At 68.9% G+C, this 14,467-nt stretch overlaps 3 protein-coding genes across 3 annotated transcripts; 1 reads left to right on the plus strand and 2 right to left on the minus strand.

Moving 5' to 3' along the window:
- Positions 1–684: 684 nt before the first annotated feature.
- SMUG1 (single-strand-selective monofunctional uracil-DNA glycosylase 1) lies at positions 685–3,311 on the minus strand. Its single transcript, XM_075445577.1, has 3 exons — positions 3,274–3,311; positions 2,003–2,308; positions 685–1,233 (listed from the first exon to the last, which is right to left on the minus strand). The coding sequence occupies exons 2-3, from the start codon at positions 2,288–2,290 to the stop codon at positions 685–687; spliced, it is 837 nt and encodes a 278-aa protein (XP_075301692.1). The 5' UTR covers positions 2,291–2,308; positions 3,274–3,311.
- An 824-nt stretch (positions 3,312–4,135) lies between these two features.
- CBX5 (chromobox 5) lies at positions 4,136–10,211 on the minus strand. Its single transcript, XM_075445774.1, is given in 6 exon segments — positions 4,136–4,662; positions 4,783–4,880; positions 7,808–7,994; positions 8,063–8,218; positions 10,080–10,153; positions 10,155–10,211. Coding segments are annotated over 6 exon segments (723 nt in total). The 3' UTR covers positions 4,136–4,511.
- Positions 10,212–10,657: 446 nt separating this feature from the next.
- HNRNPA1 (heterogeneous nuclear ribonucleoprotein A1) lies at positions 10,658–14,467 on the plus strand (the record flags this gene model as incomplete). Its single annotated transcript, XM_075445578.1, has 7 exons — positions 10,658–10,798; positions 12,811–12,927; positions 13,185–13,331; positions 13,453–13,663; positions 13,752–13,844; positions 13,953–14,045; positions 14,295–14,467. Coding segments are annotated over exons 1-7 (849 nt in total), but the record flags the coding sequence as incomplete, so codon positions are not given.

Consider the following 14,467-nt stretch of genomic DNA (forward strand, 5'->3'; position numbering starts at 1 on the left):
CACCTAACCCCCCCCCCCTGCGAGACCGCTTAGTGTTAAACTGGTTAAACTGGGCAGACTGGAGGCTGGGTCCCCTGGTGGAATAAGCCCTTGGGGCTCGCCGGGTGGGGAAACTGAGGCACGGAGCCCTCCGGCCGCCAAAAATGAGGCCCTGGGCTTGGTCCTGGGGGGAAACTGAGGCACAGATCCGTCCCCCGCCTCCCGAAGGGGCCCCAAACCAGCTCCCAGCTGGGGAAACCGAGGCACAGCTCCACTAACCCCCCCCGCCTTGCTCTCAGCGGTGGAAACTGAGGCACAGACCCCTTAATGCCCCCCCACAACCCCAGCCTTGGCTCTCAAGTGGGGGAAACTGAGGCACAGACCCCTTAATGCCCCCCAACCCCAGCCTTGGCTCTCAGCGGGGGAAACTGAGGCACAGACCCCTTAATGCCCCCCCACAACCCCAGCCTTGGCTCTCAGTGGGGGAAACTGAGGCACAGAGCCCTTAATGCCGCCCCACAACCCCAGCCTTGGCTCTCAGTGGGGGAAACTGAGGCACAGAGCCCTTAATGCCCCCCCCAACCCCAGCCTTGGCTCTCAGTGGGGAAAACTGAGGCACAGAGCCCTTAATGCCTCCCCCCCTTGCTCTCAGTGGGGGAAACTGAGGCACGAATCCACCTCCCCTCACCCCAAACCCCTTCCCCCTCACCTCCCCGCCGCCCCCCCATCCCCCTCCAACAGCTCCAGCACTCCCAGTTCTCCCAGTCTGGCCTTGGCCAGCTCCTCCCAGCCCCGGTTGGCGCGGGAGTTTCGGGGCGAGGGGTGGGGTAACCCCTCGACTCGCACGCGCAGGCCGGCGGCCTCCAGGGCGCGGCGCGCCCGCTGCTCGGCGTAGCGCCCGACGCCCACCACCAGCCCCACGCCCAGCAGCCCCACGGCTCGCGCCAGCGCCCGGTCGCAGAGCTCCAGCAACCGGCGGCGCTGGGCGGGGGGCAGCTCGACGGGGGGCAAATTCCTCCCACTGGCAGCGAGGAAGAGGAGGGGGCAGTGGTTGTGGACGAAGCAGTGACGGAAGAAGAGGTGGGGGTCCGGGCAGAGGGTCCGCATCAGACCCCAAAAGCGGGCGCCGCTCACCTCGGCTCGGCGGCAGCTCAGGCCCAGCACCGGGCGCCCGGGGTGCTCCGAGGGGGGCTTCGTCACCCCCCCGACGACCCGCAGCCACTCCCGCACGTGCCAGACTTCTCCGAAGGGGACCTGCGAGACAGGGAAGGACTCAGGGGGGAGGGACACTGGTGAGCATCCCCCCTCCCCCCCCCCGCCCCGGGTTTCCCTCCCTGGGGGGTTGGGGAGGGGGTTCTGGGGAACAGGCACCCCCCAAACGGGCCCGGGAGGTGACCCAGGTGCCTCCGTGCCTCAGTTTCCCTCATCTGGGCCCCCGTGGGGTGACGGGGCCTCCCCTGGGCACCCCACGAGCACCCCTGTACCTCAGCTTCCCTCACCTGGGGATGGATCCAACCCCCCCTGTGCCTCAGTTTCCCCCCTTTGGCTCTGTGGGGGTACACGGGGTGAACACCCCACCCTACAAACACCCCCAGCCTTGCCCGTGCCTCAGTTTCCCCCCGTGGGGGCACCCCACACCCCGGCTGTGCCCTGGGGTTCCATGGGGATGGATCGACCCCCCCCCACAGGGCACCCCACACCCCGGCTGTGCCCTGGGGTTCCATGGGGATGGACTGACCCCCCCTTCCCACACCCCTCTGCCTCAGTTTCCCCCCCTTTGGCTCCGTGGGGACACACGGGGCGAACACCCCACCCTACAAACACCCCTGGCCTCGCCTGTGCCTCAGTTTCCCTCACCTGGGGTTCCATGGGGATGGATCACCCCCCCCAGCACTCCCGTGCCTCAGTTTCCCCCCCTTGGGCTCCGTGAGGGCACACGGGGTGAACACCCCACCTTACAAACACCCCCGGCCTCGCCTGTGCCTCAGTTTCCCCCCCCGCCGGGGTCCCTGCGGTGCCGCACCCCGGTCTGCGCCATGCCGAAGGGGCCGGGGTTCATGCCGAGGAAGAGGACGCGTTTCGGGGCGCGGCAGTAGCGGCGCACGAAGTCGCAGTGGGGCTCCCAGGCGTAGTCGAGGGGGTGGTAGACGTGGCTGACGGGGTCCCCGAAGGGTGGCAGCGCCTGCAGCAGCGCGCTCTGCTCCCGCTCCAGCTGCAGGAACCGATCCGCCAGGCCATCCTCATCCTCCTCATCTTCCTCTTCCTCCACCGCCACCGGCTCCAGCTCCGTCCCCGTGGTGCTCTCCTCCATGCTGCCAACGCCTGGTGCCTGCAGAGGGGGCAGAGAGGGGACAGGGTAGCCCTGGGGGGGGGGGAGGCCTCGTGGCAGGGGTGGAGGGGAAGGGGCAGCCTGTGCCAACCCCACCCTGAAGTGGGGAAGAGCCCCAGCGCTGCTCTACCCCGGCCCCTGCACCCTCAGTGCCCCCCAGCTACCCCAAAGCACAGGCCTGCGCCTCCCAACTGCCCCCCAGAGCTGCCCTGCACCCCCCAGGGCTCCCCAACTGCCCCACAGAGCAGCCCTGCACCCCACAGGGCCTCCCAATTACCCCCCAACTGCCCCCCAGAGCTGCCCTGCACCTCCCAGGGGCCCCCAGCTGCCCCTCAGCTACCCAAAGCACAGCCCTGCACCTCCCAATTGCCCCCTAGAGCTGCCCTGCACCCCCCAGGGCCCCCCAACTGCCCCCCAGAGCAGCCCTGCACCCCACAGGGCCCCCCAATTGCCCCACAGAGCAGCCCTGCACCCCCCAGGGCCCCTCAACTGCCCCCCAGAGCAGCCCTGCACCTCCCAAGGACCCCCAGCTACCCCAAAGCACAGCCCTGCACCTCCCAACTGCCCCACAGAGCAGCCCTGTGCCCCCAGGGCCCCTCAGCTGCTCCTATAACCCAGCCCTGCACCTCCAGAGCCCCCCATTTGCCCCGCAGAGCAGCCCTGCAGCCCCACAGCCCCCCAACCGCCCCCCCAGGACCCCCCACCTGCCACCCTGCCCCAGCCCTGTGCCCCCGGGGCCCCCTAACACCGTCCACCCCCCCCCCGAAGCCCTAACCGCCCCACACCACGGCCCAGCCCCTCACGGCAGCCCAACTGCCCCCCCCCCAGCCCCGGCCCTGCGCGCCCCCGGGCCTCCCAGGCCCAGCGCCCCCAGGGGCCCTCACCACCCCCCGACCCTCCCCGCAGCCCCCCAACGACGTCACATGACGTCATACAACGTCACACCGGCCCCCCCCCGGGCCTACCTGTGCGCCCCGCCAGGCCCCGCTGCCGTCCGCCCGCCCCGCCCCTTGACCCCTGACCCTCGAGCGCAGCGCCTGCCGGGAGCTGGAGTCCGGCGTGCCCCGCCCCCTCCCCGGCGTGCCCCGCGCGCGAGGGGGCGGGGCCGGGCCCTTTGTCTGCGCGGGGCCGCGCTGCATCACGGGGCGGCGCGCGGAGTTTCCCATCGGGCCTTGCGGCGGGAAGGAACCCACCCGCCCCCCCTCCCCCCCCCCCCACCGTGGGGCGCGGACACGCGTGGGCAGCGGGGGGGGGGGGGGGGGGGCGGCCCCCACACGGGCGCCGAGACCCACAAGGGCGAGAAAGGGGGCGCGGCCTCCTCAAGCCCCGCCCCTCCACGGCCCTACCCCTTCCCCGCGGGCGGCGCCTCGCGGGTTTCGGCGGCGCCACGGCGACCCCTGGCGGCGGCGGGCGGCGTCCCCCAGCTGCGGATGGGGCCACCCGCGCCCCGCCCCCCTCCCCCCCCGTGTCCCCAGGGTGTCCCCAAACCCCCCGGGACCCCCCCCGACATCCCCCCCACCCCGGGTCCCCAGGGCGCTCCCCCCATCCCGGTGCCCCCCCCCGGCTACAGTGCCGCACCGCGCCCACCAGGTGGCGCCAGAGGGAGCACCGAGGGGACCCGGGGGGGGGGGTGGGCAGAACTGAACGCCCCAAAATAGGGGGGGGGGGGCCCCTCCTGTCATCCCCCCCTTCCCCGACCCCGTACTGGGGGTGAACTGGGCCACAGTGGGGACACCAGCGGGCCCCCAGTCTCCTCCCCCCCCCCCCCAAACGAAGCGGCAGCTCCTGAAAAGTGACCGTTTATTGGAAGCAAATCTGGGGGGGGGGGGGGGGGGGGGGAATTGGGGGGGGGGCCTTGGGGGGGTAGGGACACGGGGACACCCCGGGGGGGGCCCCGGCTAAAAACATCAACCTTAGAAAAACAGCAAAAAAACAGGGGCTGAGCCCCCCCCCCCAACCTGCCCCACCCCCTTCTCTGGCGGGGGAGGGTGCAGGGTGGGGGGTGCCCCCCCTTTGGAGGAGGGGGGGGACAAAACACCCCCCCCACCCCCCCCCCCGGGGGCAGCACCGTCCCCTCTCTGTCCCCAGTGGGGCTGCGGGGAGGGGCAGGGCGATCCCTGGGGACAGGGGAGGGGACGAGGACACCAGCTGATGGGGGGGGGGGTGAGGGGGGGGCTATGTACAGGGCGGGGGGGGGGCCGCCTTAGCTCCTGGGGGCCTCGCGCTCTTTGGGGTCCGTGTCCTCGGGGTACGCGTGCCAGGTCAGCCGCTCCTCGTAGAACGCGATGACGATTTGGGGACACTTGAGGTTCGCCTCCTTCGCCAGCACCAGGTCGGCCTCGTCCGTGTCCTTCCTGGGCGGGGGGACACATGCAAACAGGGGAGGGGGTCAGGGGGCTGCCCGGGGCAGGGGGGGACACGCAGGAGGAGGCGGGGGGTGTCCCCCGCCTTGGGGACACGCGGGGTGGCCTCACCACTTCATCAGGAACATGAGGTCCCCGCACGAGTCGGTGGCACCAATGATCTTCTCGGGCTCCAGCCCCCGCTCGAAGCCCCGGGCGATGTCGTTGCTCTGCGGATTTGATTTTTGGGGGAAAAAAAGGGGATTTTGGGTGGGGGGGGAGCTGGGAGGGGGGGGCAGCCCCGGTTTGTGACGGTTGGAGGTCACAGGGTCGGGGACGTCATCTCCAGGCGGGTGGCGATGGGCTTGTGTGGGGGCACTGGGCACCCATCTCCGTCCCTGGGTGCCTGTCCCAGCCATGGTGACACTGGGTGCCCGTCCCTGCTGTGGTGACACCAGGTGCCTGTCCCCATCCCTCGGTGCCTGTCCCCATCCCTGGGTGCCTGTCCCAGCCATGGTGACACTGGGTGCCTGTCCCTGCTGTGGTGACACCAGGTGCCTGTCCCCATCCCTTGGTGCCTGTCCCCATCCCTGGGTGCCCATCCCTCGGTCCCTGTCCCAGCCATGGTGACACTGGGTGCCCGTCCCTGCTGTGGTGACACCAGGTGCCTGTCCCTATCCCTCGGTGCCTGTCCCCATTCCTGAGTGCCTGTCCCAGCCATGGTGACACTGGGTGTCTGTCCCCATCCCTGGGTGCCCATCCCTCGGTTCCCCTCCCCATTTCAGTGGGTCCAGATCTTTCCCTGGGTGCCTGTCCCCATCCCTGAATGTTTGTCCCCATCCCGGGGTCCCTGTCCCTGCTGTGGTGACACTGGTGCCTGTCCCCATCCCTGGGTGTCTGTCCCCATCCCTGGGTACCCATCCCTCTGTCACTGTCCCAGCCGTGGTGACACGGGGTGCCCGTCCCCATCCATCTCTGGGTGCCTGTCCCAGCTGCGGTGACACTGGGTGCCCGTCCCCATCCCTGGGTGCCCGTCCTGCTGTGGTGGCACTGGGTGCCTGTCCCCATCCATCTCTGGGTGCCCGTCCCAGCCATGGTGACACTGGGTACCTGTTCCCATCCATCCCTGGTGACTGTCCCAGCTGCGGTGACACTGGGTGGCTGTCCCCATCCATCCGTGGGTGCCTGTGCCCATCATGGGGATGCTGGGTGGCTGTCCCCATCCCTGGGTGCCCGTCCCTGCTGTGGTGACACCAGGTGCCTGTCCCCATCCCTGCATATCTGTCCCTGCTGCGGTGACACCAGGAGCCTGTCCCCGTCCCTGGGTGCCTGTCCCAGCCACGGTGACACTGGCTGCCTGTCCCCATCCCTGGATGTTTGTCCCCATCCCTGGGTGTCTGTCCCAGCCATGGTGACACTGGTGCCTGTCCCCATCCCTGGGTGCCCATCCCAGCCACGGTGACACTGGGCGCCTGTCCCCATCCCTGGGTGCCCATCCCAGCCATGGTGACACTGGGTGCCTGTCCCCACCCCTGGGTGGCCGTCCCTGCTGTGGTGACACAACACGACCCCCTTGGCCGTGCTTTCCCCCCGGCCCCCCCCGGCCGCAGGAGCCGAGCGAGCGCAAACTTCCCGACCAAGGCAGCGCTGCGGCCCCAGGGCCGCCGGCACCGGGATGTGGCAGCGGGATGCAGCCCCAGGGACGTGGCAGCGGGACGTGGCAGCGGGATGCAGCCCCAGGGATGTAGCCCCAGGGATGTGGCAATGGGACGTGGCAGCGGGATGTGGCAGCGGGACGCGGCCCCAGGGACGTGACAGCGGGATGTGGCAGTGGGACGTGGCCCCAGGGACATGGCAGCGGGACGTGGCAGTGGGATGCAGCCCCAGGGACGTGGCAGCGGGACGTGGCAGCGGGATGTGGCAGCGGGACACAGCCCCAGGGATGCGGCAGCGGGACGTGGCAGCGGGATGCGGCCCCAGGGACGTGGCAGCGGGACACAGCCCCAGGGACGTGGCAGCGGGACGTGGCCCCAGGGATGTGGCAGCGGGACGCAGCCCCAGGGACGTGGCAGCGGGACGTGGCAGTGGGATGTGGCAGCGGGACGTGGCCCCAGGGACATGGCAGCGGGATGCGGCAGCGGGACGTGGCAGCGGGACGCAGCCCCAGGGACGTAGCCCCAGGGACGTGGCAGCGGGACGCAGCCCCAGGGACGTGGCAGCGGGACGTGGCAGCAGGACGCAGCCCCAGGGACGTGGCAGCAGGACGCGGGCGATAAGGACCGGGGAAACAATTCCAAGGGAATGAGGTCACGTCGGCAGGCGGGGAGCCAAGAGGCCGCTGGCCAGAATTAAGGAACCGGGCTTGGGGATCGAGGGCCAGGTGGTACTGGTGTAACTGGGGGGGGCGAGCGGGGTGGGGGTCCCTCTCCGGAGGCACCCAGCGCCAGCTGGCACCCGAGAACCAGTCAAAGAGGAACTGGAAATGTCGCCTCGGGGTCTGCAGTCTCGGCGGGACCCAGGGTCGGACCCTGGAATGGTGGCCGGCGTGCGTAAATCCCCAGCAAGGGCTGGGTGCCTGTCCCCATCCCTGGGTGCCTGTCCCCATCCCTGGGTGCCCGTCCCCATCACAGGAATGCTGGGTGCCTGTCCCCATCCCTGGGTTCCTGTCCTCATCCCTGGGTGCCCGTCCCCATCACAGGAATGCTGGGTGCCTGTCCCCATCCCTACATGCCTGTCCCCATGGTGGGGGTGGCAGGAGCCTGTCCCCATAGCCGGGAGCCTGTCCCCATGGGCAGGGTCCCGTCCTCATCTCTGGGTGCCTGTCTCCATCATGGGGATGTTGGGTGCCTGTCCCCATAGCTGGGTCCCTGTCCCTATGCCAGGGTCCCGTCCTCATGCCTGGGTGCCCGTCCCCATCCCTGGGTGTCCATCCCCATCACGGGGACGCTGGCTGCCTGTCCCCATCCCTGGGTGCCTGTCCCCGTGGCTGGGTGCCTGTCCCTGTCACTGGGATACTGGATTCCTGTCCCCATTCCTGGGTTCCTGTCCCCATCCCTGGGTGGCTGCTCCCATCATGAGGATGCTGAGCGCCCGTCCCCGTGGCTGGGTGCCCGTCCCCACCCCCAGGTGCCCGTCCCCGTGGCGGGCCCCCCCTCACCTCCCTCTTCTTCTTGGCCTTGACGTCCTCCCCGCCGGCGGGCAGCCCTCCTTTCCTCTTGGCTCCCTCCGCCTTCTCCCGTGGTTTGTTCCCGTCACCCTCCTTCATCTTCTTATATTTTCGCATAAACTCCGAAATCAGCTCCGGGCAATCCAGGTTCTTCTCCGGCTCCCAAGTGTTGTGCTCCCTGTCACCGAACGGCCAGCATCACCACCCCCGTCAGCGGCCCCGGCCCCCGGCCCCGGCCGTACTCACTCGGAGAAGCCCTTCCACTTCAGCAGGTACTCGGCCTGGCCCTTCACCACGCGCCGGTCCAGCACCTTCTCCACCACATACTCCTCCTCGTCTCCCGAGGACGAGCTGTCGGCTGGCCGCTTGCTCCTCTTGCCCATAGCGCAGCGCCCACGGGTCCTGGGGGGGGGAACGAGTCGGGGGGGGGGTTAGTGGGGGGACACCCCAGCCCCCCCAAAGCCATCGGAAGAGGAGATGGCACCGCCTCGCGACACAGCTTGGGTTAAAACCTCGAAAAATGGTGGGGATTTTGGCACAGGGAAATGTAATTTGGGTTAAATCTCTACAAACTGTGGGGATTTGGGCACAGGAAAACATAATTTGGGTGAAATCCCTAAAAACAGTGAGGATTCAGGCCCAGAGAAGTACAATTTGGGTTAAAACCCTGAAAAATGGCGGGGATTTAGGTGCAGGGAAATGTAATTTGGGTTAAAACCCTTAAAAACGGTGGCGATTTTGGCACAGGGAAACGCATTTTGGGTTAGAACCCTGAAAAATGGCAGGGATTTTGGCACAGGGAAACATAATTTGGGTAAAACCCCTAAAAAAGGTGGGGATTTAGACAGTAGGAAACATAATTTGGGTTAAAACCCCTCAAACGGCAGGGATTTAGGCACAAGGAAACATAACTTGGGTAAAAATCTCTAAAAACAGCGGAGATTCAGGCCCAGGGAAATGAAATTTGGGTTAAACCCCCTAAAAAAAGTGGAGATTAAGGCGCAGGGAAATGCTTTGGCGGCAAAGCCCGTTTTCCCACCAATTTATAACCCGGTGAGAAAAATCCCACCCCTTTTTTAGGGGGTTTAAAGGTGAATTAAAAATGGGTGAGGGGGGGAAAAAAGAGGGGAAGACCCCGTGCTCCCCCCGACCGGCGCCGTTTTGGGGTGAGTTTTGCTGCTTTCCGGCAAAGCCCTTGGGGTTTCAATCTCAGGGAGTTTAAAAAAATAAACAAGTTTTCAGGCACGCAGCCAAAACGTGGCGGTTTGAAGCCTTGGGTTTAGCGGCTTTTTATTAAAATTCAGCCCGCCACAAAAAACCCGATAGAGCCCAGAAAATTCCTCGGCCTTCCCGTTCCCCGCGGGTGGGGGGGTGCAGGCCCCAACCGGCGGTGGGTTTGGGTGGGAAATGGGGAGATTTTGGGTGTAAAAGGGGCAGGTCTGGGGTGTAAAAGCAGCAGGTTTGGGTGCAAAAGGGAAGGTTTTGGGTGTAAAAGGAGCAGGTTTGGGTGTAAAAGGAGCAGGTTTGGGGGGTAAAAGGAGCAGGTTTGGGGGGTAAAAGCGGCAGGTTTGGGTGCAAAAGGGAAGGTTTTGGGTGTAAAAGGAGCAGGTTTGGGGGCAAAGGGGAGGATTTGGGGTGTAAAAGGGGGAGGTTTGGGGGTACAAGGGGGAGGTTTGGGGGGTAAAAGGGGCAGGTTTGGGGGGTAAAAGGGGAGGGTACGGAGCCCCACGCATCGCATCCCTACATCCGCGCGCGGGGGTCCTGGAGGAACAAAAGACAAGGGCCGCTTTGAGGGAAAAAGTGCTGCTTGGAGGCAAAACAGAGCCCTTTTGGGGTAAAAAGCCCCCTTTGGACGCAACAAAGATCTGGTTCGGGGCGAAAAGGAGCGGGTCTGGCTCGGCCCGGAGCAGGCCCAGGCCCGGCGGAGGCCCGGCCGGCTCCCGGTGCTCGGCGCTGCACAGCGGCCCGGACCGCGTGGGCGGGGCGAGCAGCGCGCCACCTCTTCCCATTGGCCGTTGGCGCCTCGGGGCCCGCCGGCGCATTGGCTGAGCGCGCCGCCGCTCGCCGCCGCCGCCGTTGCCCGGCCGGCCGCCACTCCCCGCGTCGCCCCGCCCCTCTGCCGCCGCCATTGGCCGAGCGGGCCGCCGCTTGCTCCCGCCCCCCGCCATTGGCCGACGCGCCTGCCTATCTCGCCGGCGGGACCCGCCCCGGCTCTACCACCCTCCACACCCCCCCCCATTCATCCGCCGCCCGCCGCCGCTACCTGGGCGGAGAGCGGCTCCGGCGCAGGCCCGTCCGCCGCCGTCTGGCCGCCCCTCCGAGCCGCCGCCGCTCCGCGCTCCGCCCGCCAAAACCGCCCGGAGCGCGCAGGCGCCGCCGGCCGCGCTCCGCGCATGCGTCCGCCCGCCCACCCCCCCCTTCCCTTTCCCCTCGCGTTGCGCATGCGCCGAGCTAGGTCCACCTTGGGTGCCGGCGGGCGGGCGGCCCCTCCTCGCCGCCGCCGGGACTCGGCGCCGCCGCGCCTCGCTGCTGCTGCCGCCCGCCGTGCCGCGCTCGCCGCCCTCCGCCGGGCCCGCCGCCGGGCAGCGCTGAGCGACAGGCCGCGCCCGCCAATGGGGACGGCGGTGCCGCGGCGCTAGCGGCGGCCTCGCCCAATCCGGGAGGCGCGGGGGCGGGCCCTCCGCCGCGGCGGCCAACCGCCGGCGGCAGCTGTGGCGGGGCGGTTGGTCGTCGCCAATGAGGCCGCGCCGCTCGGCCCCGCCGCCCAATAGGAGGCGGTGCGGGGGCGCGGCGCGGGCGGCGCCGCCCAATGGGAGCGGCTGGGGGGCGGGCGGACGGCGGGGGCGGCGGAGTGAGGCGGCGGCACTCGCGTCGCTCGGCCCCTTTCTGTGTCGGCGCCTCGCAGAGGGAGCATCGCGCGCTGAGCCGCCCGCCGCCCAGCCCGCCCAGCCGCGCGCCGCCGCCGCCATGGCCAAGTCCGAGGTAAGCGCCCCGCCGGCCCCGCCCCTCCGCGCCGCCGGCCCCCGCCGCCCGCCGCGGCCCCTCCCCGCCCCCGCCGCCCGGCTCGCCCAGCGGCGCGGGCCCCTCGCGCACTGCGCCTGCGCGCTGCGCCCGCCCGCCGCCCTCTGCGCAGGCGCCGCCGGCCCCCCGCGCGCCGGGGGGCCCGCCGCGGCGCATGCGCAGCCCCGCTGCCCGCCCGCTCGCCCCCCCCCCTTGCCCGCCGCGGCTCCCCGCGCGCCGGGGCCACGTGCGCGCCTTTGTGCTCGGGTGGGCGATGGCGGCCGCGCCGACTCCGCGCATGCGCAGCGCGCAGGTCGGGCCGGGGGGCGATGGGACCCGGGGGGGGGGGAGGCGATCTCGGCCACCCCGTATATGAGGGCTGGACGGAGGGGTTCTGGGGGGCCCTTTGGGGCCAGGGTAACCCCACAGATGAGAGCGGAGGGGGCTTGGGGGCCTGCGCTGGCCCCCAGATGGGGCCTGGGAGAGGGGGCTGAAAGGCCTAGAGGAGCCCAGAGATGGGGCCTGGGGGGTTCGGGGGTCCTATGGGGCCAGGGCAGCCTCAGAGATTGGGCCTGGGGGGCTCGGGGGCCCTATGGGGCCAGAGCAGCCTCAGGGATGGGGCCTGGGGGGTTTGGGGGCCCTTTGGGACCAGGGCACCTCAGGGATGGGGCCTGGGGGGCTCAGGGGCCCTTTGGGGCCAGCGTTGCCCCAGAAATGGTGCTTGGGGGCCCTCTGGGGGGAGGGCAGCCCCCTGAGATGGGGCCTAGGAGGTTTTAGGGTCTCCTTAAGGCTTGGGCAGCCCCACAGGTTAGGATTTGGGGGGCTCAGGGGGCTGCACTGCCCTACAAATGGCATCGAGGGGGTCTCAGAGGCCTAGAGGGCCCCAGATATGGGTTCTAGGAGTCTCAGTGGCCCTTTGGGGCCATGGCAGCCTCAGAGATTGGGCCTGGGGGGCTCGGGGGCCCTTGGGGCCAGGGCTGCCCCAGAGATGGGGCCTGGGAGGGTTTAGGATCTCCTTGAGGCCTGGGCAGCCCCACAGGTTAGGATCTGGGGGGCTCAGGGGCTGCACTGCCCTACAAATGGCATTGGGGGGGTCACAGAGGCCTAGAGGGCCCTAGGGATGGGGCCTGGGGGGTCTCAGGGCCCTTTGGGGCCAGGGTACCCCCAGAAATGAGGCCTGGGGGGGTTTAGGGTCTCCTCGAGGCCTGAGCAGCCCCACAGGTTAGGGCTGGGGGGGCTCAGGGGCCTGCACTGCCCCACAGATGGACACTGGGGGGTTCAGGGTCCCCTTGGGACCAGTGTGGCCGAACAGATGGGGCTGGGGGGCTCAGGCTCCCGTTAGGTTCTGGGTGGCCCCAAAGGTGGAGTCTGGGGGGCTCAGGGTCCATTTGGGGCCTGGATAGCCCCACAGGTTGGCCTTGGGTTGGCTCAGAGCCCTTGGAGGAGCAAACAGCCCTGCAGATTGAGGCTGGGGGCTCACAGGGCCAGCCCTGGGCTTGGTCGTCCCCGTAAATGGAGGCCGGGGTCCCCAGAGTCTGCCTGGGGCCTGCACAGCCCCACAGGTTGGCTCTGGGGGTCTCAGGGGGGCCTGGACAAGTCCATAGATGGGGGCTGGGGGTGGTAGGGTCTCCCTAGGGCTGAGGACAAGATGGAGAGGGGCTGGGTGTGATAAGCTCCCGCCTGGGACTGGAGTGCAAGGAGGCTCCACAGGGCGTTTGGGGGTGAAGAGGCCTTTTTGGGGCTGAAGCCAGGTTTGACAGAGCGCAGTGGGTCCAATGAGGGGGGGTCTGGGGGTGCCAGAGCCTCCCTGGAGCTGTGGGGGTGCGAGGCAGTCCCAGGGGGGCATTTTGGGGTGTCAGGGCCTCCCTGGAGCCGGGAGAATGCAAGGGGATCCCAAGTAGGAGTTTTTTGGGGGGCATGGGACAGAGTGTCTCTGTAGCTGGGGGCCAGGGGTGTCCACCCCCCCTCATCCCCCTGTCACCGCCTCCCCGCAGTCTCCGAAGGAGCCTGAGCAGCTCCGCAAGCTCTTCATCGGCGGCCTCAGCTTCGAAACCACAGACGAGAGCCTCCGCAGCCACTTCGAGCAATGGGGCACCCTGACCGATTGCGTGGTAAGGCCCCCCCAAACCCCACTGCGCCCCCCACCTCCTCGCCACCCGTGGGGGGGTGGGTGACGAGCGTCGGCCCTCGGTGACCCAGTGCTGGCGGGGTTTGGGGTGCAGCGATGTGGGTGACAAGGAGGGCGGCTCCGGGGGCAGGAGTAAGAGGCAGAGGAGCTGAGGGAAAGGAGCCATGTCCCCGCGGAGGGGGGGCTGCTGCAGTCTGGGGGGGCTTCGCCCCGTGCCCTGACGTTTTTTTGCCCTCCCAGGTGATGAGGGACCCGAACACCAAACGCTCGCGAGGCTTCGGCTTCGTCACGTACTCCTCGGTGGAAGAGGTTGACGCCGCCATGAACGCCCGGCCGCACAAAGTGGACGGCAGAGTCGTTGAACCAAAGAGGGCCGTGTCCAGAGAGGTAGGGAGCGGGCGCAGGGCCCTCCCCGGCAGCTCGGGGACCCCCCACCTGGGGAGCCCCGGGCCGATTCGGTGGGGTGGCGAGGGCCTCCCCGACCCACGCCGTCGCCGTCTCGCCGCAGGACTCGCAGCGGCCCGGAGCCCACCTCACAGTCAAGAAGATCTTTGTGGGCGGCATCAAGGAGGACACGGAGGAGCATCACTTGAGAGACTATTTTGGCCAATACGGCAAAATCGAAGTCATCGAGATCATGACGGACCGCGGCAGCGGCAAGAAGAGGGGCTTCGCCTTCGTCACCTTCGACGACCACGACTCCGTCGACAAGATCGTCAGTAAGTCGGGCGCGTGCCGAAAGGCGGGGGGGCACCCATCTTTGCGCCCCCCTCCCCTAAATCCCCCCCCTCCGTCCCCTCCTCGCAGTTCAGAAATACCACACTGTGAACGGGCACAACTGCGAGGTGAGGAAAGCCCTCTCGAAGCAGGAGATGGCCAGCGCCTCAGCCAGCCAGAGAGGTGAGCCCGCGGCTCGGCCCCCGCCTCCCCCCCGCCCCGAGCTGCCGCTAGACCCCGCTGCCTGTGCTGTTCCTAAAGGCTGTCCCCCCCCTCCGCCCCCTCTCCTAGGCCGCAGCGGTTCCGGGAATTTCGGCGGCGGCCGCGGAGGTGGATTCGGCGGTAACGACAACTTCAGTCGCGGCGGCAACTTCGGCGGCCGTGGTAAGTGGTTCGGCGGGACCCGTCCGGCTGCCAGCCGCAAAGGGACGCCGCCGGCTCGAGACGCAGCTCAAAACCGAGCCCAAACGCCGCCGCCGCTCCGGCTGCCACCGCTCCGGCTCCCGGCCAGAGCGCCGCTCCTCCTCCTCCCTCCACGCCGGGATTTCGGCGCCCCGAACTTTTCTCTCCGGCAGCTCTAAACCGCCCGGCCCCGCGTGGACGGATTGAACCACAACGGTTTGTTCTTTTCAGGTGGGTTTGGTGGCAGCCGCGGTGGCGGTTATGGCGGCGGCGGAGACGGATATAATGGATTTGGCAATGACGGTAAGGCCAGAGCGGGATTTCTCCGACGGGCCGCGGCCAGCGCGCCCACCCGCCCGCCGAGGACGCCAGCCGGCCCCGTGGCCCGGCCCAGACAGCGGACG

This window comes from Opisthocomus hoazin, chromosome 32 (assembly GCF_030867145.1).
Source record: "Opisthocomus hoazin isolate bOpiHoa1 chromosome 32, bOpiHoa1.hap1, whole genome shotgun sequence".
NCBI lineage: Eukaryota > Metazoa > Chordata > Aves > Opisthocomiformes > Opisthocomidae > Opisthocomus > Opisthocomus hoazin.

Bases quoted from the DNA above. Each gene is read 5' to 3' on its own strand.
- SMUG1 (XM_075445577.1), bottom strand. From the start codon at position 2,290: ATGGAGGAGAGCACCACGGGGACGGAGCTGGAGCCGGTGGCGGTGGAG. The intron at 1,234-2,002 runs GTGCGGCACCGC...CCTGTCTCGCAG, and splicing joins TCGGCATGGCGCAGACCGGG to GTCCCCTTCGGAGAAGTCTG.